Source organism: Lepisosteus platostomus, chromosome 4 (assembly GCF_059453375.1).
Source record: "Lepisosteus platostomus isolate fLepPlt1 chromosome 4, fLepPlt1.hap1, whole genome shotgun sequence".
NCBI classification, from domain to species: domain Eukaryota; kingdom Metazoa; phylum Chordata; class Actinopteri; order Semionotiformes; family Lepisosteidae; genus Lepisosteus; species Lepisosteus platostomus.
Genome location: NC_142614.1, coordinates 30193149 through 30218686, shown reverse-complemented (window position 1 = coordinate 30218686; position 25538 = coordinate 30193149). Strand labels below are relative to the sequence as shown.

The following is a 25538-nucleotide window of genomic DNA, read 5'->3' as shown; positions in this document are numbered from 1 at the left end:
GTGGTTTAGTATACTGTAATTACTTTTTGATTAATTAATCAAAATCCACTGTCAAACACAAAGTATCTAGATTCTTTGAAGTTTAGCCAAAATGTAACATCAATGTTAAATTAACTACTGCTACAGAAGAGTGACATTCACATCCATTTGAAAGAAACAATGTATATTTTTAATAATGATCTGGTGTGGCTTTCACACTACTCCAGTTTCCATTAAAGACAATATTATTAAACAGTTGCTAAGGACTTTACCTCCTCTTCCTTCTGTTTTAGTGCATGTTTCAAGACAGTCAGCTCTTGTCTTTCCTTCTGAAGACTTTGTTCTTTCTCACCTAAAAGTTTTTCTTGTTGCATCGTGACGGTGTTTTTTAGCTTTGTTTTCTCAACAAGTTTCTTCACATCCATTTGCAATTTCCTAATAATTTCATTAGCCTATGAAAGAAAATATATTTTATACAAAACCCAAACAGATAAGGAACTCAAAAAAGCAGAAACATATAAAAGGAAAAAAAATGTGAATCACCTTTAAGAGCTCCTCTGAGAGGGATTTTACAGTGGCTTCAAGTTTTCCTATTAGTAGATGCTTTTCTTCCATTGTTTCCTCTAACCTTTTCTGCAAAAGCACAAAAGCAGATGACATGACTGATGTACAATGAAATAATGAAAAATATTTTATATTTACTCACACATTAGAAATGGACTTCCATGTGGCAAGTCCAAATATAATAAACTCATTTTTCAGTAATGCATTTGAATGGATGGCAAATATTCTGAACAGGTTCAATGTAAAATTCATTTTATTTTAAGCTTAAATTCATTGGTGGTCCTACAACTAAGAATCTGATTACCTGAACTAGACCCCATGAGTTAAATGAAGTCATTGAATTACCATTACAAAACCTACCATTTCATTGCAAACTTGATAGAAAATCATATCTCTAAATGAATTTCTCCTACCATAATTGTTAGCTTTTTACTTCAAGATTTACAGTGGAAATTACTTCCTTATTTTGTTTCATATTAACCACTGGCAATACACAACACATAAGGAACATCACAAGGAAATCATCTATGATGAAAGCACTTCCATTCATAGAAAAATGGCTTCATACAGTAAAACAAAAACATTAAAATACAAGCTTAATTTTAGCAATAATTGAGCATTTGTACGATGAATGGTGGTTATATACTGTATAAAAGGCCACTTATTTTGCCAGTTATTGAACAAGATGTACTATAGCAATATCTTTTCAACTGCATGGAGACTTACATATTATACACAAAGAGCAATTACTTTTTAAATAATCATTTACATCATTGAAATAATGGCTAATAATGCCACAAAAACAGCCCACACTCAGAGGGTAATGAGTATGTTTTGCTTCATTGTCATCAATTGGAAATGCAAGGACTGCTTACTGAATTTCAAATGGAGGTAATGTATTGTAAAATACTAAAATTAGAAAATACTACAAATATATAAGACTATGTAATATTCATGTTACATACTTCATGGCCTATTTAAAGAACATCTAAAGCAAATCTGGATTACCATAGCAAATGAGTGCGACACCCCTTATCTAGCAAGGTAAAATCCATGTAAAAAGCACAATTTAAATTTAAAAATGTGATTAATGAATTTGCAGGTATTCAACAAAAAATATATATTTTTTAAACAAATTTAACTGTTTAATTAAAAGATCAGTTTAAGAATAAGAGCACTTGTTATCATCTTTTATCACCTAAAACCTCATTTAGAAGTGCAGGTAATTTTAAACACCATGTCTTCCCAGGCAGAGGATGGATTATAGACCATATAATTCAGGCAATAGTAATAAAAACCATTAAAACATCAGAACATGGGCCCAAATGGAGTTAAAATTAAGATTATTTGTACACCTTTTTCTCCTTAGCAGCTTCAAAGATGTTTGTTGTCCTTGTGACAACCTGTTCCTTATCTTTTATTTCCTGCTCCAAGACAGCAGTCCTTGTCCTAAGATGGTTAAGGAGCTTCTCCTTCTCATGGCACTCTGTATCCAGGGTGGAGTTCTCCCTTCTCAGAGAGATCAATTCTTGCTTAGATCTTTGATAATCCTGACAATTACAAAAGAATATACACTGAATAAACCATTCTCAAGCAGTTGTTCCTGATCTTTCATTTTTTTGTACCCTTTTGAAGACTGATGGCTACTTGGTTTAACAATATGCTTAATGAAGATAAAAGTAAATGAATGAGTATAAGAATCACATTCGAGGCATGTTATGTAAAATTAAGTGACCTGCCAGCAGCCATATCACTCTACATCTCACAACTGGCAACCCACTGAAGCCTGTGTGAGCCTGGTCAGTACCTGGATGGTAGACCTCCTGGGAAAAACTAAGGTTGCTGCTGGAAGAGGTGTTAGTGGGGCCATCAGGGGGCGCTCACCCTGGGTCTTAATTCCCCAGTATAGTGACAGGGACACTATACCATAAACAGGCTTCGTCTTTCGGATAAACCGTAAAACTGAGGTCCTGACTCTCTGTGGTCATTAAAAATCCCAGGGTGTTTCTCCAAAAGAGGAGGGGTGTAACCCCAGCATCCTGGCCAAATTTCCCACTGGCCCTTACCAATCCTTGCCTCCTAATAATACCCATCTTAAATTGACTTCATTACTCTGCTCTCCTCCCCACTGATAGCTGAAGTGTGGTGAGCATTCTGGCGCACTATGGCTGCCGTCGCATCATCCAGGTGGGTGCTGCACATTGGTGGTGGTGGAGGGGAGTCCCATTACCTGTAAAGTGCTTTGAGTGGAGTGTCTAGAAAAGCGCTATAAAAGTGTAAGCAATTATTATTATTAAGTGGGCCGTGATGAAAGTTGTTTTGTCTAAAAAATAAGTGAAAGATTTTTGATGGTTGATGGAAAATCACAATTTTTTTCTAAAGTAATTTACTGTATATAAATTGATACATATTTTATTTTTAAAAATTGTCAAGAAGAGTAATGCATTTTGTTGAAAGTCTCTCTGCCTTCGGATCTGTTAATTCATGATCTTATGCAATTGAGGAAGTTGCTTAATAGAAATTGTAGCTTTGGAGCAATGCTCAAGAAGGTCCCTTATATTGATTTATATGAGTCAACTTGCAAGGAATAGAAAGAACGAGAAAACCATCAAAACTACAGTACATGGCTCCATTAAAACAGAAGGGACCAACCAAACAATATTTATTCCACATTTCCACTTATAAAGCAAACATTTTTATTTTCAAAAACTCCAAATTTAATAAAAATGTATATACAGTATACATCAGGAATGCTGAGGGGCAGAGCTTCTCCCCGAGAAGCGTGTATCTTTATGAAGAAAGTATGCGATAAAATGAGCTACAGTTGTAGGTGGCTTACTCGCCTGGAGTCAAATCAAGAAAAGACTATCAGTCTGATCCAGACCCAGAACAGAGAGGACGCAAGAGCAAATCTCCTGGAGAATATGCTAATGTTAGCGTTAATATGTTTATTATGCATTAATATCTTATATATTAGGGTTAGCAGTGTGACTAGTTTGCCTGACACATGCAGAGACTCAGCAGTGAGACTGGCCAGGCCAAAGCTATGGGAGAGCAGGTGTGTATCTTTTGTGTGTGGCAATGGTGCTTGAGACAGTTTGTCGTGTTATGAGCAAGCCAGTCTGTGTGGTTAGCGAATCGGTCTATGTAAATGAGCAGGCTCTGAATACGTAAGCATTTCAGGCATTTACTGAGCAGGAGACCGCTGGCTGTGTAAGTGTTGTTGTTGATGTACAGGAAACCAACATTCTGAGTAGACTGCAGCTTTCCCCGGAATTGGAGTAAAGTAAGATCTAGAAGAAGAATCTGGAACAGAAGAGGATCTGTTCAAGAGTACTTAAAAGCCTGGGGTTCTGGAGGCATTCCAATGGAACAGGACTGTCTGACTGCAAGGGCAATAGACTAATGAGTGAATGGAAGTCTTTTATGTAAAAAAAAAAGGTCTCTGTGCAAGTAAAATAGAATCTGAATGAATAAGTAAGTCAGATTTTGGAATCCGGAGGAGATTTGTCTACGAGCACTTAATAGCAGCAAGTGGACCCAAATTTATGGATGACATCCAGATGGTGAAAGGGTCTGTCTAGCTGCTAATTCTCTGGCAGCATGTGAGGAAGTGGAACCCTTAACTGAGCCCATGATGGATATACTATTCCAGCAACCAAGAGCCCTTTTTAATGTAAGGAATACTTATACAGAAAGGACTACCTTAGTTTAAATGAGATTAGACCAAACTTTGGGATAAAAAAACGAAATGTGAAAGAGTGGTCTAAAAACATGTAAAACAGGAATGCAGAGAGGGAACACTATTAAATGGTCAGTATGATGAAAGCAATATGTTAGAACTATAAGCCACTGCTATAGGAGATAACTAATGTAATAAGTGATTCTACAATTTGTCTCAAGAAGAGTGGCGAAAATGAGTATATTAGGGATATAGTGTTTTCCATAAACACAGGTAAGACTAAAAAAAAAGCTGTATAGCACTACATATCAAAAGATGCAGAGGTACAATAACCTTAAGCCTATAACAATAAGCCTGCATGATATTAGTTAAGAAAAAATGAAAGTTTAAGTAAAATGAGCATGTAACAGACTACAAAATGCAGCCAACAGACATACCGTAAATATTTTTGTGCAACAATGAGTACTGTTTGATGTTCCACCACAGTTTCTGTGCTGCTGCAAGAAACCAATAAATGTTGGCTGGTTGCAAGTGCCTTCTTTTGATAGCATTGACAAGTTGGTCCCACAGGTGTTTTGGACATGCCATTGTTATTCCTACTCCGCGTGGACTTATCTTGCAGAAATAAAAAAAAAACTCTAGCTCAAGGATTATCTTTATGTATCTGAGCAGAAATGTTTCCCTCAGTCAACACCAATGACATTTGTGTTAAAAGAGATTCCTTCCCACATTACTTCTACCGTCTCACATGTTGCTGTAAGCAATGCAATAGTCAGCATAACATCATCTATCAAGGGAAACATTCTTATAAACTACTGAAAAAATATCCTGAGGTTTATTAATATTCTAGAATAGGTAACCCCAACAACCAAGACAAAGTTTTTTTGTAGACAAGTACAGTACATAGTAATAAAAATGGACTCTATAAATATAGAGTGCAGTGTGAATGAAAAGTGCAATATCAAATACAATACTTCCAGGTCTAAATGGAATGTTATATTCAGAAGAGCTAAAGCAATTGGAAAATCTTTAGTCACTTCTTCACTTTTGATAGTGTACTATTAAAGTGTGAATAAACCACAGTGTGAATATTAAAAGTAGTTCTTAATATTTGTCAACATTTAAAACCATTAGATATAATTTGCAAAGCAGAAACATGTTCATTGCAAGATATTGAATGTGTTTTGTTATTCTATGTCATCATCAATATTTAATACAGTTATCATAACAAAATCCCCAAATTCTTCATTTTTGAGAGATCTGACCTATGCATTTACATTGTTAGGGTGGTTCATAAAGTGGTGCAACACACACAAGAAACAATTACAATAAGTACAGTACTTACAAAAAGTAGGCCTAGATATATAATTCTTGTAGTCCTTCTTGTTATAAGCATTTAGCCTGATCCATTTCAGTCTATACATACACTGCAAATAGCAACAAAATATATGACCTACATCAACATAAGTTTATTTTCCTTACAATAAGGGGTGATAAAAACCCCACAGAGTGCAACTAAAATAATTGAATACAAGGGAAGTATTGATGTCCTTCTTTTAAATCAAATCTTTTTTAAATGGAATGAATAACATGACTCCCTTTATAACAACATTATCCCCACCATATGAGCTTCTACTGATTACCAATTATATAAAACTACCCTCAATAGAGCAGGCCAGCAGATGAAAAGGGGGCTTTATACTTGCTCTATGAATATTATCTCTATATAGACTCCCTGTGCATTACTACTGAAAACCTCCTGTGTAACTATTTATTTGTAACATTATTTATTGGTTACCAATTAAAGTTATGCACTCCAAACTCCAAAACATGATATAAAGTGGCAGTTTGTGCTATGCAATGGTCATGTCCACGTATTTTATCCTAGCTGTAGCTTAACTCATGTGGAAATAAGATAGTAGTACTGTGGTTATTGCTAGGGAAATTAAGTGAGATAATTGCTGATCGATAAGTGTTCATTCTCCTAGGCAAGGTAAATAAGAATAAATGTTGGGAAGGAAACAATTACTATTAGTACAGATTATAAATAAAGCTTGCATTTACATATATTTTTAAATAGGAAGAATATTTGCCTTATGGAAAAGTGATTAATCTTTTTCAGCACATCATTCTTCTGCGTTTAGTAATCTTAACATTCCAGCTCTGAAAATGAATTTACATTTTTTGCTATACAGTATGGAAATAGAGTGGCTTGAGGTATTGATTCATGTCAGAAACCTTCTCTGTGTTTATAATTCTATTAATGATAGAAACATTGTGCTTACATCTTCCAGATTTGCCAGTTTTGCTCTTAGCTCTCGTACGCCAGACTCTGATTTGTACTTCTTTTCCATGAGCTCTTTGTTAATACATTCCAGTTCTGCTGTTCTGCTTTCTAAATGCTGCACTGCTCTCTTATGAGCAAGTTCCATCTCCCTTTTCTGATGCTCATGTTGCTGTTGGCAATGAGACTGAATCTAGAAAAATTTCAAAGGAAAACACACAGAAGTTCAGTCTATTAAAATCCTAGCATTAACAACATCTGAAATCATTCTCATTATATGTTAATGCATTCTATGGGTAAAAAAAAAACAATGCATGCCTTCTTCACAGCAATTGCACTGAAAACTGTCCAAGGTGTTTTCATTTAAAGCTTTCTTATTTATTATCAAGGCCCTTCTTGAATTCTGAGCAGGAATACTGTGCTACTATTAGAAAATTTCTTCTTTTGCTTTTGCCTTAATTATAGACTTAAATTATGTTTAATCAATGCTAGAAAACTTTATTCAAGCGCAGGAGAGCAAAACCACAGTCTGAAAGCCTAGTGTTTTAATGAGATCACAACTGCTCAGTATTGTCTCAAATAAAAAGACTCAATGAAAAACAAAATATGCTCATCTAAAACGTAAAATACAGATGTAAATGTATAAGAGTATCAAAATGTATTAATAGTTTTTTTAAAAAAAAGCTTGAAAACAGCCTCACCTGTAATGCTCTCTCTCTTTCGGCTGCGACGTCTTGGTTGTGCCTGTTTGATAGCTCAGATGTTTGTAATGACCATGTATTCTGCATCTTCTCTAATTCTTTTGCCTTTTCAGCAAGTGTCTATGAAGAAGTTTCACAGTTTTAATATAAATCCTCAATTATAAGTTTTAAAGATTTAAAATTAATACTTTACCTGCTGTGTTACACTCAGTCGTTTAGACAGATCATCTTCTGTTTGTTTCAGCTTTTCTTCCAGATTATTCTTCTCAGTCTAAAATGTTTGAAATAAAATATCTACTTAAAATTGTAAGGTCTAATATGTTGTTTTGTTTTAGTGCATAACAAAACAGTACAAAAATACAATAAAAAATACAAGTATTGTAGCACAATTAGCATTTAATTACATGACAACAGCGCAGTCTTATTCTCATTTTGATTATTTTCTCATAGTTTGTTTGGGATGCAAGCTATTGGACATCTCCACTCTTTCAATAGTAGATTCTGCAAGATTCACTTTTATGAAAGCTCTGTAAATTCTTTGTGTGAGCAATAAGCATCTCCTAACAGAACCTGTAAGAGTTTACAAACCATGTTCCTTTCTAAAAGCTCCCAATAACTTTAGTTATGTTTCCTAATTTTACAACTGACTTTAAAAAATAAATAAATCTGTTTTAGTTTATACTGAACCTTTAATCTTTGCAGACAGACAGCTAAATATTTCTTCACATCAGCATCGTTTCCTGGTAGCATCCTTAGTGAAAGATGAATCAGATGTTTGAAGGGGTTGGTTTCTATTACATTCAAGGCAGAAGGGTGTCTGTCTATGGCTGAGGAGGAAACTTCCAGCTGAAGCAAAAACCTTTAGAACATGCAGAGAGAATGGATTCATTTTTATTTAATATGAGAAAATACACTGCGTATTCATAAATTATTTCCACACTAAGACAAGGGTCCCTTTTGAGGGAGGAACCCTGTCCAAAAAAATACAGTATATCAACAGTCATCAAAAAACACAATTCTGAAATCCAACTATAAGAATTTTGCAGATAGATTTAGATATGTGAACATTTGTGTTACAGTATATTCATTACTTCAGCACTTCAAAATGTTCCCAGTATACGCAGTTATCTTTTTGATATTAAATTAGCAGCATGCTAGCCTCTAAGGATGGAATCAGTGTCCCTCCAAGCCCTTACAATACCACCACAAAGACTTCTTTCCTTTGTCATTGGCTATTTATGTTTTGCACTGCAAAAACCATCCCCACATACCTAAAATTCAGATTGCTGGTTCCACTTCTGTCATTTCAACGAGTATAGTCAATGTCTTCAATGTCAGAAATGGTAAGGTACTTCTTGCAGCTGCCTTCCCCATTGTCTAATTCTGCAGTTCAGTGATTTATTTTTTATTCTATCAGCCAAATTGAACACACAGCTTTTCTTGCTGCTTAATTTGTACATTACCCCTGTACTGCGTTGAGGGAGATAATTGAGCACAGTGGTATTGATAAGATATGCAATTCTTTTGTTTATGTAACCCATGCAATATAATAGACACTCACTACACATAGAACACTGAAATGGTTCAGTAGAAAACCTTAAGGCAAAAGCAACACATCTCTGTTGCAAACAGCCATATTCATAAAAAGACTTAAATATCAATAACCTAAAATCACTGTGAAAAAACAGATACAAGCTGACTTTCCTGCATCTAGAATAAAGCTATTTCAGCCCTTCTTAAATTGTACAATTATGCTTCCTTATTCTTTCAGTTTACCCAGTCCCCATCATTCTTCAGTTGAGATTTCTTCCAGTTTTCCTGACAGCAAGTCTCTTGTTCCTTGAATAAAGACAGCAATAAGAGAAGTAACAAGAGGGTAGAGCTGTCATTTAACATGGCAATTATGCTTAGCTTACTGCCTTAAAAGCATACAGCCCTATCTCTCTGCAGTCTTATTTAACAAGACATAAATGCGACACCAGTGCTGCTTGGTTTTAATTCCCACAAATTACTCATCTGGAGCTTATACTATAACCATTACAGCTGGCACCTAGGAAAATATGAGTTGTGATTATCAGAAATACACTGTCTGTACTTTGCTTAAGTAATAACTGCTGTACGCTCAAAATCTTAACAGCTTTTACCTCCTATAGATTAAATGCTGGAAATGGTCCCCAGGGAACACAACATCCCAGTATTAGAAAACTCAGCCTTTAGTGTTTACAGAAACTAAATATTGGCACTGGATGCTTCTTATTTACCAAAACAATTTAACAAGCAGATGAAACAACTTCCATAAAAAAAGAGAAAGCAGTTTCAGTATACCCTTACAAACAGCACATACTTTACCTGGTACTACTGATTTAATTTCAAATAAGTCTTGCAATTGCAGGTCATGTTTCATCCTGAAGAACCACTGAACGCTTTGCATGATATATGCCATTCATTCTTCACCAGAAGCCCCATGACACACCAGATAAGGTGAAGTTGAAAATTAATTCACTATTTGAATTAAGAGGGGGAGTTAGTTAGACCAGACTGAGAATTCCCAAAATGGAATTAAGCCAACTACACTATAATGCAGTTGTAATACTACTACAAAATACTGTATATAATATTAAATACTAGTCAGAATTCCCCATAATTTTCCCAAAATCTACATTGAGATGAGTGATTTTAAACAACTTCAAAATGTGAATATTCAAATGTCATTTCCAAGGCCATAGACACTTACCTTTCCAAAAAATATTAAATTATATCAAAGTTCTATCTTGACATTATCTTCCATTCATCATTACAGGAAATGATAGAGAAAAGCAAAAAAATGCATATATATTGGTGCTCTTCTGTCACTTATCTGTTATTGAATATTATGTGTGTCATGTGTGTATGTTTTTAGAAAATAAATTTGGATATTCATTTAATATTTTACTATTTATGATTTTGATTAATTGATCATGTGACTGACCATAATAGATGAGTGACTGCCGCATAAGCACTAAATTTTCTTAGTGAGAGAGCAGGATTGGCACAGCTAAAGAGGTGATTTAGCCTACTGAATGTTAAGGCTAGCTTAAATAAAAAAAGAAAAAAATATGTTCCACTTATTAAGCAAACAATCCTTTGTGTCATTAGTATCTTGGACAAAAATGCTCCCAACACTTGAGCCAAACCTCTCTTAGAGAAGGATCAAGGTTTTGTGTAGATCCCACTTGATGTATTCATAGCAGTTTGTGCGAAGGTCCAAGTGGTTTAGCTAGATGTGTTTGGTCACTACAGGACTCCACGTGTCACACCCTCCACTAATCGGAAACGGCCTCATTCTAATTCCACTTCAGTTCCAGGTAATTCTGGAAAACACCATCACTCCAACTAATTAACCAGTTACAACACTTCCATAGTCACCTAACCTAGTACTTAAACACTCACTTCTCATCTCTCCTCACCCGGTGTTGGTCTCTCTACCTGAGCTTCTTACCTCGTTGTTTACTCACATCCTGTTCTATTGCATTTTGTGGTTCTTGATCACGGACTTTGACCTCGCCTTTGTCTCACCCTTCAGATATTGCCGACCTACTACTGGATCTCTTGGTTTTGGATACCTGGATCTCACCTTAGCTTAACCCTCTGAACTTCAGCCAAACTCCTACGGTGTGAAAGCACTGCACAGGGTCCATCCCTTTACTCGGCCTACTGCACCTGATATACTTGTATTGAATCATGGAAATTTAACTGCATGGTGCTACACTGATCAGGTCTTTTGATTCCATCTGTAGAGTACTCATGGAACACTAGTTTTTACATGAGATGGTAAAGTAACAGTTACATATCGGACACCATACTTACCAGACTTTAGCCCCAATGAACATTTGTCAGATGAGACAGGACAATGTGTGGTAACTGGTTAGTATGTCAGTGACCAGGCATGTAGTTTTTCAAGCTCTACCACAAAACAGGAATCAATCCCACAAGATAACATCTACAACCTAGTATAACAAATGTATTACAGATGCCCAGTGGGCGGTTGCAGTAAGAAAAAGGTTAATTTTATTACTAAATGTATATTTTTATAAATATCAAAACACTGTATAATTATATTGGTCCTTTCATTTGGATATTCCTTCAAGTAAAAGGTATTTAATATATTAATACATTTAAAGGACCCCTTTACAGGTTACATGGTCAGAAAAACATGTAATCATATTTAGTTCATGCATTGTTTTTTCACAATTTTGTTTGATGTCTATGGGAATATGCAGTGTAGCATCTGATAAAGACAGTAGTTCTAGATGAGAAAGTCCAATTGTCCAAGAGAAACTCGAATCAGAGAAGTCCCCTTTAAATAAGAAAAAAGTGTTAAACCCGTGCTTTGTGTGCTGAAAATGATATTGTACATTATAACAAAATAGGGGGTGTGAATAAAAGAAAAAGGTTAAAATAATACCAAAATATCATATCAATGTCAGGTCATAACCCCAAACTCTAAAAGATTCCAGTTATACTTCCACTATTTGTAAGGTAATATCAATCACTGTGTGGTAGCAAAGTAATAATTAGGTAGCAAACCTAAAAAAATAATTAGAAAAATGTACTATATTCATTAGATAATCTGTGAGAAACAGTCATGTCTTTTACAGATATACCTGTAGAAGAATAGACTTCACCCTGTAAATGAGAAACAAATATTGATAAGTGGAGAACCGGTCTCTCATTTAATAGAAAATCCTCAGGACTCCCTAAACCACTGTTTTTCAAACTTTCAAGCAACCCACTTTGGTCAAACAGTTTATCCACATAATAAAGCTAAATATAAAACTATTTGCATATGCAATCAAATTAGGTTTGTTTATCCCCAAAGCATTAGCATTACAAATTTCACGTAAGTAAATCATATATTTTGTTATAAAAGTGCAATAGATAACAGATCTGTCACAGCAGCTCAGTCTCCTCACTAGGTGTTAGAATCAAGTCTTTCAGTGACTGGGATTTCAAACTCAAAGGGATTTTTTTACCCACCTCTTATCCTTTAAAATTCTCTTTTCTAAAAATGAAGGGCCAACAATTGTTAATCAGTGCAGCCAGAAGCAACTGACTTATGCTTGTCAGATCAATAACAATTTCCTTAGCAAAATTATTTGTTTGTTTTTTTCAGTACACCTTAGCATTGTGGAAAACACTGTAGTGTCACATAGTCTTGTTTGGAAAGCAAATAATGATTCCCAGTTTAGAATCAAGGTGTCAGCAAGGTAAGACGGGGTTAAAAGCCATTTTTTATCACTAAATGAACTGGCAGGATGGTGACCATTTCACATTAAGGAAAAACAAATATTTTATTCCTCAATTCATACAAGCTACCAAGCACTCGACCTTTTGATGACCAACACAAATCTTTGTGGAAGAGCTATTGTGTGTACTCTGATCATATAACAAAACAAAGACTCAAAAGGCTGTCCTTTGAATCGGTTTGCCTTTAATGAAATTCACAACTTCCGTTTTTTTCCTTCATTACTTCAAGATTGGATGGAATTCCTTTTGATGCTTTCTGCCTTCTAAATCTATTTGACAAATCTGTTTTCAGTAATGTTCACCAGCCCATCACTTAAAATATTTAATTACAATTATATTGGATATCAAAGGAGTCCATGAAATTTACAAAAGACAAAAGTGATATGCTGATGCACATTACGATTAAGTAGACAATCAACAGAATTCTTTACAAATTGAAACCTATTTAGTACCTTAGCAGACACCCACCTTGAATAAATGAAGGTTGCTTGTCACAGTCAATATTTCATAAACAGACTGAGCAAGCAATAATACATGGTTTGAAAGATACCATTGTGGAGTTTAGAACATGAGCTTGCAATGACAACACGGTCAAAAATAAGACCAAGTTTTCAAACTTCTATCAAGATTTTAATTTCACCACCATCAACAGCAACAGTTAAGTCACCACTTTGTGACACCGATGATGGAAACCTATGAACATAATCCTCTGTCCTGTCACAGATTTTGAAACATTTAAAAAGTTCTGTTGGACCTATCACCTTAAAAACAGAAAGACCCCTGTAAAGTTCATAAATGCAGCAGTAGCATCTGACTTGGTCTGCAAGTAAATCTGAATATCATCAGCATATTAGTGAAACCTAAATCAGTCATGGCAAATAGTGACCTATAGCCCAACATACAACATTAAATACTTTCTAAATAGTAAAGGTCTGAGGACAGAACCATGAGATATCACTAGATTCAAAACAGTCAGATTTTAAAACGTGACCCCATTAGTCAAATAGGAACCAAACAGATCTAAGTACCAGTGATTCCTAGAATATGCTGAGAACATGATGTGTTCAAGGAAATTTCAGAAGCCATTAATGAGCTGAGCTATTTCTTAAGCTCTATTATTGTTGTTTTAATTTCAAGTACTACATTAAAAAACAAATCTCATGAATGTTGTCATAATTACTGATTTATCTATATAATGCTAAAATGCTGGAATTTCCATATACTATAAATATTCTGTTTCTGAAGGAACAATTAGTATACCTAAAAACTAAACATATAAAGTATAATGCTTTACATTCTTGAAGTTATTAGTAACTAATCTTTTCTACCAAATTTAGATATGGGCACAACACGAAATGAAACAAAAAAATGAGTGCATACCTTTAAAAATTGTGTTCAAAATTGACTTAACTTTTGATTCAAACAGACCACAACCACATAATGCTCCCAAGATAAAAAAAAACTCTAAAGGTAGTCTGCATTTTTCATTTTAGTACACAGTCTTAACCCCACCACAGAAATTCATCGTGAATTGGATTGTCACAGTTGATGCAGAAGATCTAGCATCATGATTTCAGTCTTATCAATGTTTAACTGCAAAAACAATGTTGCACCCAAAGTTCAACAAATGGCAAATCCATTAAGGAATGTAAAGTAGGAATGTCAATTTTTAAAGCAGTGTCAATCATTTCTGTGTTGAGTTGGTTTGAGAAAAATATATCAAGTATCATCAGCATCACACTATTCAACATGCATAGCCTCATAAAAAAACTATCACTAAGTAGTATATACACTATAAGAGTCCAAAAAAACTAGGATAGAGAAAGGCTTTGAGCCAGAAACTCAAGTTAACAACCTTGACAGTTGGATACTGCTGTAGACATCCATTCTCTGAAGTCCAAAGTGGATTGAAGATTGAATTAAAATGGTTAACTAGAAATGGTTATTTAATTGTAGTACTATAAATTTTCCAATTACACATGTTGCAAGTGCGACGGCAGCAATTTTAATATTTAAAGGCATAATTTAATACTCTGTGACTTATTTATAAATTCTGACACTAACAAACAAAGCTAAAAAAACAGGAAAAAATTAGAATGGCCAAAATGTGTGCTAACAGACAAATGGTAGATTTAATTTTATAAACCAGTGAAATATGGGTTTGGGGAATGCCTGGGAAATGTTAACAAAAGCAATTCTTGTAAATCCATAAAGCAAAGTAAAGTAGGAATGTCAAGCACTTAAACGTCAGGTGCTTTCAATTTATTTCAATCTTGATGATGAAGAACTCATCATTATTAAAAAATCATTATATACAAATATTTTGACAGGCAAGTCATATAGATAAACATCTTGACACTATCAACTGGATAATAGTGGACAACCAAAACCTTGAGTGACTACAGTCATTCTCCATAAGACTGAGACCGAAATGTATCTAGTTACTGTCTATTCCACACCCACAAGTACCCACTGCACTTCCACATATGTTCAAACGTATGGAAAGCTACTTTCATAGAATGCTGTTGATCCATATACCAAAGGGTACAATGGCTATAGGAGATATGTCATGTTTCCCAGGGAGCCATAGTGTTGAGTACAGTGGTAGAAATATCATTGCATATCTGAACCTTGTTACCTAAAGCGCAAACCCTAATCCTATGGAAAGTTCCTGTATAGCAGCCTTTGTGGGTTGGCAATAAATCAATTTGTTAATTTGTAAAAACTGGAAACAATTTGTGATGTGTTGATCAGGTAATTTCTATAATTGGATATCATCTGGGACAAATCTGAAGATCCTTGCGCCCTAAAGACGTAGAGTTCCCTTTACTGAACACATTACTTGCTTAACTAAGTAATACAAGTGTTGCTATTTAAAAAAAAAACATGAATTGGGGTAACCTATTAGTAACTGGATTGGGACTCTCTCAGAATTTGGGCTGTACACCACTGTCCTTAACTCACTGCTCTTCCTGGTGTCCTAGGATCTACATGTATTAAGCTGGATCCGCTGTGGGACATAGTAAAGCAAGGACACATTCATACACTAAAGCAATATTATGAGCAATTATGAAAATACAATAAAATGGTTTTGGCTTTAGAAATGTATATTAGTGAGACAGACTTTATTGACACTCATCAATGCAATGTGTTCTGTATACTGAATCACAAGCTACCACATTTTCAACGCAATACTTCATACAATATAATAAATCATGTAAAGAGAATATTATATTCTGTGACAATTGAACAGCTTTCTTCTTTTATTGCAATTAACATAAACAATTATTATATGTGAGCAACAGAAATAAGTAAGATTTCTACCAATCACACTGCCTAAGTGTTACTGTAATTAATACAATTAACTCCAAAAGGAAGAATCAATATTTTCTGTTTCTCTATAGGTGCACTAATGTACTTTCAAGAAAATTACATCGTGAATTGTCTTTTTTACCATTTGAATTTATGTAGTTTCAGAGCTGGAGTTGTCAAAGATCCTAACAGCAATAAACGAGGATTCTATGAAGATTAAGAGTCGGAATTCTTGCTTAATCTGAAAAGCTGCATCAAGTACAAAATAAGTGGAATAAACCACCTGAAAAATATATAGTTAGGAAAGAAGTAGACAAACTAAGATCTTCAGAGCCAAATGATGTCTCAGAGATAAAGAAACTGTATTCAAAAAAAGAATGATGGTACTGGATCAATAAAAACAAAAGCTTCTAGCATTATTTTGTCATAAGTTACATCCTCCGAACCTGACATGAGTAAGCAGTAGCCAACGGCTTATCTTTGAAAAAGACTTAAAATGAATTCCACATCCATTTAGAGCTAACAATTCCCTATAAAAATGACTTTAACTTGCAACTCCAGTTCACTAGCTAGCACATCATGAGCATTAAAATTGGAAGTTACATGCTCACAAAGTAAATTGGGAAGAACTGTGGACAGATTACAAATTATAAAGGTAGCAAATGTGGTAGCATGGAGTTTAAAATTTACACATATCCAAGACAATACAAACAGACACAGATATCTGATCATCATTATATCCCTGGTGAGAAGAATTTGCAAATGTAAAAAATATGTACTGTATCTGTATGGATTGATCTCCGTGATAAATGAGAGGTGAAAATATATATATATATTTTTTTTTCAAATTCCTGTTAATTTTCTGGAAAAAAAAACCCACCTTGGTATCTCCTTCACTTGTTCCAAGATGCATTGTTCTATCAGTTCTATAAACCGCTGTGGAAACGCGGAGAACTCTATCAGCAACCCTTGCTGGCATTTTAGGCTATAATACAAACAAAGCATGATACATATTTAAAGATTAATATGATGGAAAATAAACAGAACCCTACAAGATCACTCATTCACTTGGGAAAACACTTCACATTGAATGAAGGGTTTCATAACTTAAGTTATAATAAGTTTCATAACTTATGTTCTGCTTCATATCTTGCAATAAATATTAATCAGCATCAAAACAGATACATCATGTTGAAAGTGAAAACATTTTTTACTTTCTTACACTTGTTTTAACAGTAGTTTTCTGAACAAGAATCACCAATTAAACACAAATCATAGAAGGGAAATGACACACATAGCTGACAAGTTATTTTCTTTTTCAAATTAAAGGAACTTAAAGTTCCCTTAATTATTTTTGACATTCAAAACTGTTCAAATGTATACTGCAAATTGAAAACCATCTCAAATCATAGAATTAAGTAACTAATTCCCTGCTATCTGTACATTTGTTGCTGACAACACTAGTAGAGTCAGAAACCAGAAAGTCAATATCCACATTGAAGTTTCCCACTCCAGGACAAAATACCATGTCCAAATGTCTAGGCTTGGGCCTGCCAGCGCTGTAATGCTTACACAGAATGTCACCAAACTATACTACATTTGGTGAAGATTCCTAAAATGTGGCCCTGGAGATGTTCATCTGGGCTCCCACGGAGAAGGATAGTGCTTCCTTAACACACCTACATGACTACATAGTATAATTGGTTGTATAACATTATTGAAGGGGATATCCCAGTTACAACACCCTGTAATGTAACAGAATGCACTGACAGAGGTACTCAAACATTTTTTGTCCTTAGCCTATATATACAGTATATAAAACTACAGAAATATCAAATTAAGTGACATACTGTTAAATGCATAGTTCAGAATTACCTCTGAAAGTCGTCTTCACTAATTGTGAGGTTATACAGGAAAAAGGGATCGGAGTCATCTGTGAGACGAATAACTAAATCCTGTCGAAATAAATTTAGTTTAAGGAATGTGTAAATTGTTGGGACCATAAACAGTATTGAATTCAGGATATTCAGAAAATGCAAAACTGATACTTATGGAAAAGGTTTCTGACATTAATCAGTTACATGAACATGAGCAGCCCTTAAAGTTAGTCTTAAAACAATAGAGCGTGATGCTAACCAAGGTATTGATCAACTACCAATGTCTACATTTAAAGGGAAGCCACAAAGTACTGTAGTTACCATCTGGCAAATCTGGCAAATAGCATAGCTGCTTATGTTTATTTTAGGATGAAGATCTTTGGGGAAAAAAAGAATGGTTAATTGAAAATCAAATATATTATATATATAAGGCTAGAGTGTTATTCTCTATTCAAGAATGGAACTCAATAAATTAAGCAATTTAGCCTCAAATAAAAAATGAAATCCTTAAAAAGCATCATACCTTTTTGTGGAGGGGACTGGAAGCACTCCAGGCTTCTACAGTCAGTCTAATACTTGCTCTCCTAATTTAAGAGAAAGAAATCTGCTTCATAAACATTTTGCAGAAACATTCAAGAAACATTAAATGGGTATCACTAACTTGTTTCCAGAGTCCAGTTACGATTGTGTTCATGTGGACTTTTATTTGTACTGTCTCTAGAGTTACAAATTTCCATTTATGTATGACTATTGCAATATTAATTGAGGGCACTATTTTATTGTATAAAATCATGTCTGTAAAAAATGTTTGGGACAGCACAATCGCATGCCAGTAAGTGCTGCTATGTTACAACTTCTTATGAAGTTCTCATGTTCTCCTAAAGCTTGTGTGGTATTTTGCCGAATGAGCTGGTTTTCTCACACCTTTCAAAGACATTCTATCTAGGTTAACTGCCGTCTTTAAATAAATACATGTATTGGCACTGGGTAGGAATATATTTGTCCTGCTTTGTGTGTTGTCTCACCTTGACCCATGTGCTTGTAGGATAGGCTTCAAGTGTCTGTGACTGTTACTAGGAATAAGCAGCTTTCAGATGATGGATGAAATGTTTGAGATGAAATGTTATACAAAACTAAACAATAATTTGACTGGTATCCTTTTTGCAGAAATAAAAAAAATAAAAACACTCTTTCTAATGACAATTGATACAAAACCCCAGTAATAGCATGCTCTTGGAGTACAGGGAGGATCTTATAACAACATTGCTGGTTTATATTTTATTTGTGTCACGAGCTGACTGAGCCTCTTCAATTAGCGGAACACTTGCAAGATTATCTGGAATTCCTCATCTAGCCATTCATCAGCAGCTGGCACTGAAAGGGGAACCTCCACTTTTCATTCCCAGGAATCATTATTTCCTGGCCCATTTTGATACATTTATATGAAGCTCTCCAAAGATCACATCCAGAATGCCAGACGGGGGTAGTAGAGAAGGCATGGAGTGCTCCTGTTGGCAAAGGGCAATCAAAACTTGTTGCAATAGGCTTCTGTTGGAACTCTGCAATTTTATTTTGTGGGTCCCTAAGTGGAATCTCAGGAGGGTCTGGGTTAAAAATCAAAATTATAAAACCAATTACCCACTAAAATTAATATAGCAGTTTAGCCAATTATAATACTCACAGAGATTTAGCCAGTCTAGTTTGTCCTTTACATAGAGATTGTGTTGCCTTTTATGTTTGGATAAAATTAAGAACAATATACTTGTTTTAAATTTCATTTTGAGAGCCTGCCTTTTGAAAGTATGACTTCTATTAGGCCTTCAAAGTCAGAACGTACCTAGAACGTCAAGGACAGTTCTGATTACTCCTCTAAAACTGAAGATGGTGGTGGTAGTATTAAAAAAGATCTCATACTGTAGGTTACTTGTTTATAAAATAACACAGCGGTCCAACTATTCCTACCTGGGCTTGTGTTAAACCTAAAACATTCCAATATAAGATCCAAAGTGTCCAAATCCAATGGACTTAATCAAGTAATTTATATATAGATCCCAAAACGAAACACAAAAAATTGGCAAAATATAAGTCAGAAATACATATGATGGTTGTTAGTATGAAAAAGGACACTGTTGAAATGAAAATATTGCAGGTTGTGCTTAAGTTGTGCTTGAGGTCAGCTCCAGCTCAGCTCAATTTGAGACTACTCTTTGGGACCTCTAAGCAAAGCTAACAATTTAAAAATAATTGTCAACATGGTGACTGCTTCATTATGATGACTACTTGCTTTGCTCATTATGTGTGTGTACCTAAAAAGACATTATGCAGAGCCTTGAATATTGCTGTGCTGATGTTTTCAGGCAGGAATTGAATGGGATTGATGTGGGATAGATTTGCCTTTCAAAGTGGCATGCTCAAACATTCAACAACACATTGTCTCAGAAATGAGGAGAAAATGGGTGAAAAAATTGTACAATGGACTCCTAAATATAGCTAATACTATATGTAGCTACTAGTTTGAACAAAAAAGTACTTTGATGTACTGCACACATAATCTTACCTTTTTCGTTTTTGTTTAAACCAAGTGTTTAAATAATGGTGTTATGGAAATAGTGGGACTTCAACTTCAAATATGATTACTACTACACCTTTATATACAACAAACCCACTAACTGAACTCCTTCTGAGAATATGCATTCAAATCATTGATATAATCTAAGATTACTCTAAAATTGTAAAATATTACAATTTTGAGGCCCCAATCAGGGACAGCTACTGTAAACTCGAGTCCTTTATGGCCCTGCATGCCACAAATCTTTTTAAATAGCTACATATACAGTACATTTCAGACTATTTTGGTGTTGGGCAAATAAAATAAAATAAAATATCAATCACAGATCCTGGCCTTTTATGAAGACATATAAATTGAACACAGTGTTTTGTTATCTCAAGGAACAATACTATTCAAATTGTTCCACAAAAGTATCTACTGTACCTACTATTTTAACCCTAAAAAACGTTGTTCTCACTAACTAGCCCAATTACAGTAGCTACTATACATTCTCGAATACTTTGTCTTCACCCTTTCTCGGTATATCTTGATAATATTTTTATTTTAGATTTCAATTTCTATGTTGTAGTATTTTATATTTCTAAAAATAGTTAAATTGAATAATAAGCAGCCATAAAGCCATCATCTCCATTATCATACTAATAATTAATAAATTTAAAGGAAAAAATATGTACATGTACACAAAGCAATAAGTACAGAATAAGTATTTAAAGCCGAGGTCCTGTCTTCCTTTTCAGTACATTTTGGCATTTGCTATTTATCGATCCAATAACCTTGGCTACTGAATTCTGAAATCTATAGTACATAACAGTCACTCTGAACACTAGTACAAAGCAGCAGATCAAGGCGACATGACCCATGGTACATAAACTAATTTATTTTTGCCAAGAGTATAAAATTAATAGTATTTCCCTTTTGTTTGTTTAGTTGTTATCTATGTCTGTGTCAGTTATGAAATTTTAATCGTGAAAGGTCATTTGTAGAGTACTGCAGTAAAAAGGACAAAATTACAGTAATGAATTTCTGCATAGATTAAAAAAGTATTTTAAAAACTGCAGTAGCAGAGATTAAGTTCTACAAAAGTCTAGATTACGTCTAGGGTTTGGGAAAGCATTCTCCAATTGAATCCTATAACAAAATATCAGATGGAATATCATCAATGCACAACCTCTTCACTTAACCGAATGAACATATTAAGTGGATACAGCTGTGACTGCTACACATCACAGATGAATGTTTTTTATGATGAAAAGTGTTTGAAGTAAAATGATTTAACAATTTAAAAAATATTTTGGTTCTGCCTTCTTTTAGAAAAGTATTGACTATTTGATAAAACCCTCTAATCTCTCAAACACACGACTACAAATACTGTCACAATTACTATGCCACCAGGGAAATCTTACTCAAACACAACTAAGGAGGGGGAAAACGGCAAAATTGACCTGTTATGGTGTCATTTATTGCAAGCTTTTATCATTATTTCTGCAAACACCCATACAACTGTAATCACAGCTGCATCCAATCTTGGCATTGCTACACAACTATAGCAGTTGTTTTTCAAACCTCAGTCATTCCCCAGAGCATATTAATGCTGGTTGTAATCATTTTTCCACATAGTTTTAATTACTGAGCAGCAAGCAGGGTTGGAAGGCAATTATACTCTTTCCAAAGCTGACGAGAACTGTGAAGTTACAGATGTTTCATTATATTTAATGATCATTTTTGGTTCATTTTATTCCTTGCTCACAGCTCATGTGGTGAATTCTAAGATAAAAAAAACATGACATCACTTTATTTAACACAATTAAGTTGAACAAATCTACATGGGATGACCGGGGTATCTACATTCAGTTTACTAAAAAAAATCAAAATCCAATTGCTTTCCATGAATACTCTTTTGATATTACCTCTCAATGAAGCACATTCTTCAAAGATGCCAGACAACACTTGTAACCCTATTTAGGGTGAACTATTCTACTAAAACTTTATTAAATTTCACGGTACTGCAGTGACCCCAGGCAAAGTGTAACAGACAAAAAAGGCAATTACTACTTAACTATGAAAAAGTAGAAATGATTTTTTTTTTATTATAAACTGCTTGCTTATTTCTGTAACATTATAATTTATTAAAAATGTTATAATTTAAAAAAAGTACTTTTTATGTTTAATACTAAATAAACACCTCTATTTGTCTTCAAGAGTAAAATTAAAAACGGAAAAGCTTTGCCATGCCTGCAAGTAAGTCATGTTACTGCAGTTAATAATAGGTAACCAGCTGGCCTTCATACAGACACTGCAACCCACTGTTTGGACAAAAAGATACATAAGCAATACTGACATTGTATGTTGGTACAGTAAAGTTTTCGATACCTCAAGTGAAATGGTTTTGGAAGAACCTCGGTTTAATTAGTGAACTCAGAGTTGATGTTTTAGGTAGTAGGTGTATATAATTGCCTGGATTATATAAATGGCAATCATAGCAGGTTTCAGAATACCCAGACCAACTGGTTTGTATTTGGTCCATAAATATGTAGTTTGGAATCACAAACATACTACCGAAGAAAAATCTCTTATTATACGTGGTCACAATTTGTATTGTTTCTTCGGAAGGCTAGGGTTCGGCAAAAGATTGAATAAGCGTTTTAGAAAAGCACAGATTTTACTGTAACTTTTGAATATGCTACGAAGTTTCACACAATCATAAAAACTCGCAACATCTAGATAGTAATTAACGTTTTTTAGGTCCAAATTAAAAACATAAATTAGAATTATAAGTTTGTCTTCTGTAGTATACATAGATATACATATATGATATACATATTTAAGTTATATAATTGTATTCCAAATAAATTTAATGTGACCTACATTGAAAATAACATTATCAGGGTGATTCAGTAATATAAATAAATATGTGATTTAATATTGTTTTCCAAGTATAGAAAAATATGTCCGATTAACAACTCTCTCAAAGACTTTCAAACTAGTACTAACTGAAATGAAAATATTTGTTGACTCACCTGTCCTCACAGTCTTTGCATTTTATTATTAGGTTGACAACCTTACAAAAAAGTTCCTCCGCCATTGTCATTTTAATCAGTTTTAAATGTTACAAACGCTTGGAAGTGAGGCGTTAGACGTGTTCAGTCTGTATGCAGTTGTATTGCATTCTTGTTCCTCTTTGTGCCTCTCGAGACCCTCATTCCCTACACCTGCCTTGACGAAAGCCAGTTTTACATAGATGATTAGCATAAAGATACGCAAAGCTGAATTGTTTTATTTTTTACGAATTATTTTACAAATAATTTTGGTCTATACGTCAAAGTATCTTGATCCAATTTGTTTGTTTTGCTGCACATTTTTATTATGCAACAGAACAGTCACTTATATCACCTGCAGGCATACCTACAATAACTTGTGGCATGGGCGTGCCACTATATTCAGAATAGCGCTAAATATCGCAAGGTTCGCGCTTCCTTCCCGCCTGCAGTGATCAAGCTTCTTCATTGGAATTCAGTTTTAAAGTACAGTAACTGTATAGCATACCGCAAGTGTTGCCATTTAAACAGAGCGTTTTTTTAACTGTTTTTTTAGGACATTTTAGAAATTATTTCCATTTAAATTGCTTAGGGAAATCGACAAACAACAATTAATACATTAGTACATTTTATTTCATTGTTTGGAAATAAGTAAAATAGATAACTAACAGTGCACAAAATATATCCTTCAAATTTTATTTTTTAACATCGTGCATTGAGAACTAGGTACTGCCGTGGATAAAAAAAGTGATAACATATTGTTAAATGTTGTTAACGGCTATCTGATTTAATTTTTATGTGTTGAATTATTGCAAACAGGAAATACTATGCTATACAGTATGTATATTATGAAACCTAATATTCTTTATTACTAACATATTCTTTTTAGAATTTTTGCTGTATTTACTGCTAGTAATGATTAGTATTTCTAGTCATGGCATGTTATTATTATTATTATTATTATTATTATTATTATTATTAATAATAATAATAATAATAATAATAATAATAATAATAATAATAATAATAAAAATAATAATGTACAACTGAATCTTGTGTGCATAAGTTGAGAAGATAAAGTTTATTGTTCAAAGCTCTTTCTTGGCAAAAAGGCTCATTGCTATTTCTAATGGCAGTTTGTACCTGCTATGAAATATCCCCTTCAGACTCACTGAGATAACACTACAGTGGTCCCTCCCTGTTATTTCCAATGATCAGTGAGGTGAGTGAATCTCTCAGCCACACACTGCCTTACAGTTCTCCACTCACTTTAGCACACTAACATGTAGAACAATTACAAGACGCACGAGCAGTTTATTAGTCCTTCAGTTTTTCATTTCAACATGTAGTCATGGCTGCTACACTGCCAACACATGAGATGTCTCTTTTGAACTTTCTGTCCCAAAGCTCTTATCAGTCACAGCCAAGGGACTTACTTTTTTAGCCATTACCCAGTAAAGTCAGTTCTCAGGCAGCTTTTCCAACTCTTCAGCTTCTTTAAGTATCACATCTTTGAAGATACATAGTTGTGCGTTTAAATCTGACAGCAAGAAGCACTTCTTACTTCTAGGGTTGTGGGAGTATAGAACAAGTAACCCAGCCATATTTATAAAGCTGAAATTTTAGTTACTCTCAAGTAATTACTGCATCAATTGCATCAATTAGCTGCTAGCTACCAAATTGGCTAGATGGTCCAAAATGCCATTGCCTTTTTATGTTCTTATGTCCATATATGGCCTCCTGGATATCCTGTCCACTGGGGGTGTACAGCAGTGTTGGTGTTCCCTCTGCAGCACTGCAGGCATAGTCTTCAGGTCTGGCCTCCTTCCCCTTCTGTGTGTCTTTCCCAAGTGGAAAGCACAGGCCTCCAATTTCAGTTGACCCCCCCCCCAGTTATTTCAGGCCAATGATACACCTGTCTCAGCCCCCTACCAAACAGATACGACAGATCTCCCTTCACCATATGCCCACTCACCTAAACCTGCAACAGGCCCCTATGCAGTATGGTATGTAGCTGCCCATCTCAGTCTTCAGATGAGCTCTCATTTTTGTTAACTTCATTCACTGGTACAGGCAAGGTACTCTTTGTGAGCAAGGTTGGATGTGTTAGGGAGATGGTGAAACTGCTGTTAATGAGTGCCCTGACAACACATGGGCCATTGCAAGCTGTTCAACTAGCAATCCAACAACCACATTTTCCTGTAGTCCTTTTGTAACAGGGGAGGATGGGCTTCTGGAGTAACTAATAC

The 25538-nt window shown here is 34.5% G+C and overlaps 1 protein-coding gene across 3 annotated transcripts in view; it reads right to left on the bottom strand.

Annotated features, from left to right (window-relative positions):
* The window catches only part of LOC148673110 (spindle assembly abnormal protein 6 homolog), a 51197-nt gene extending 27490 nt beyond the window's left edge, over positions 1-23707 (bottom strand). For all 3 annotated transcript variants that reach the window (XR_015935938.1, XM_088629386.1, XM_088629387.1), the window contains exons 1-11: positions 23272-23707; positions 18209-18269; positions 17684-17763; positions 16689-16793; positions 7898-8069; positions 7404-7481; positions 7211-7330; positions 6511-6702; positions 1899-2093; positions 523-612; positions 252-431 (exon numbers count right to left, since the gene is read on the bottom strand). Coding sequence is in view for 2 of the 3 variants with exons in the window: in XM_088629386.1 (XP_088485512.1) it covers positions 252-431; positions 523-612; positions 1899-2093; positions 6511-6702; positions 7211-7330; positions 7404-7481; positions 7898-8069; positions 16689-16793; positions 17684-17763; positions 18209-18269; positions 23272-23342 (1344 nt within the window). In the remaining variant the exon portion in view is untranslated. The remainder of the gene's footprint in view (positions 1-251; positions 432-522; positions 613-1898; positions 2094-6510; positions 6703-7210; positions 7331-7403; positions 7482-7897; positions 8070-16688; positions 16794-17683; positions 17764-18208; positions 18270-23271) is intronic.
* Positions 23708-25538: the final 1831 nt, after the last annotated feature.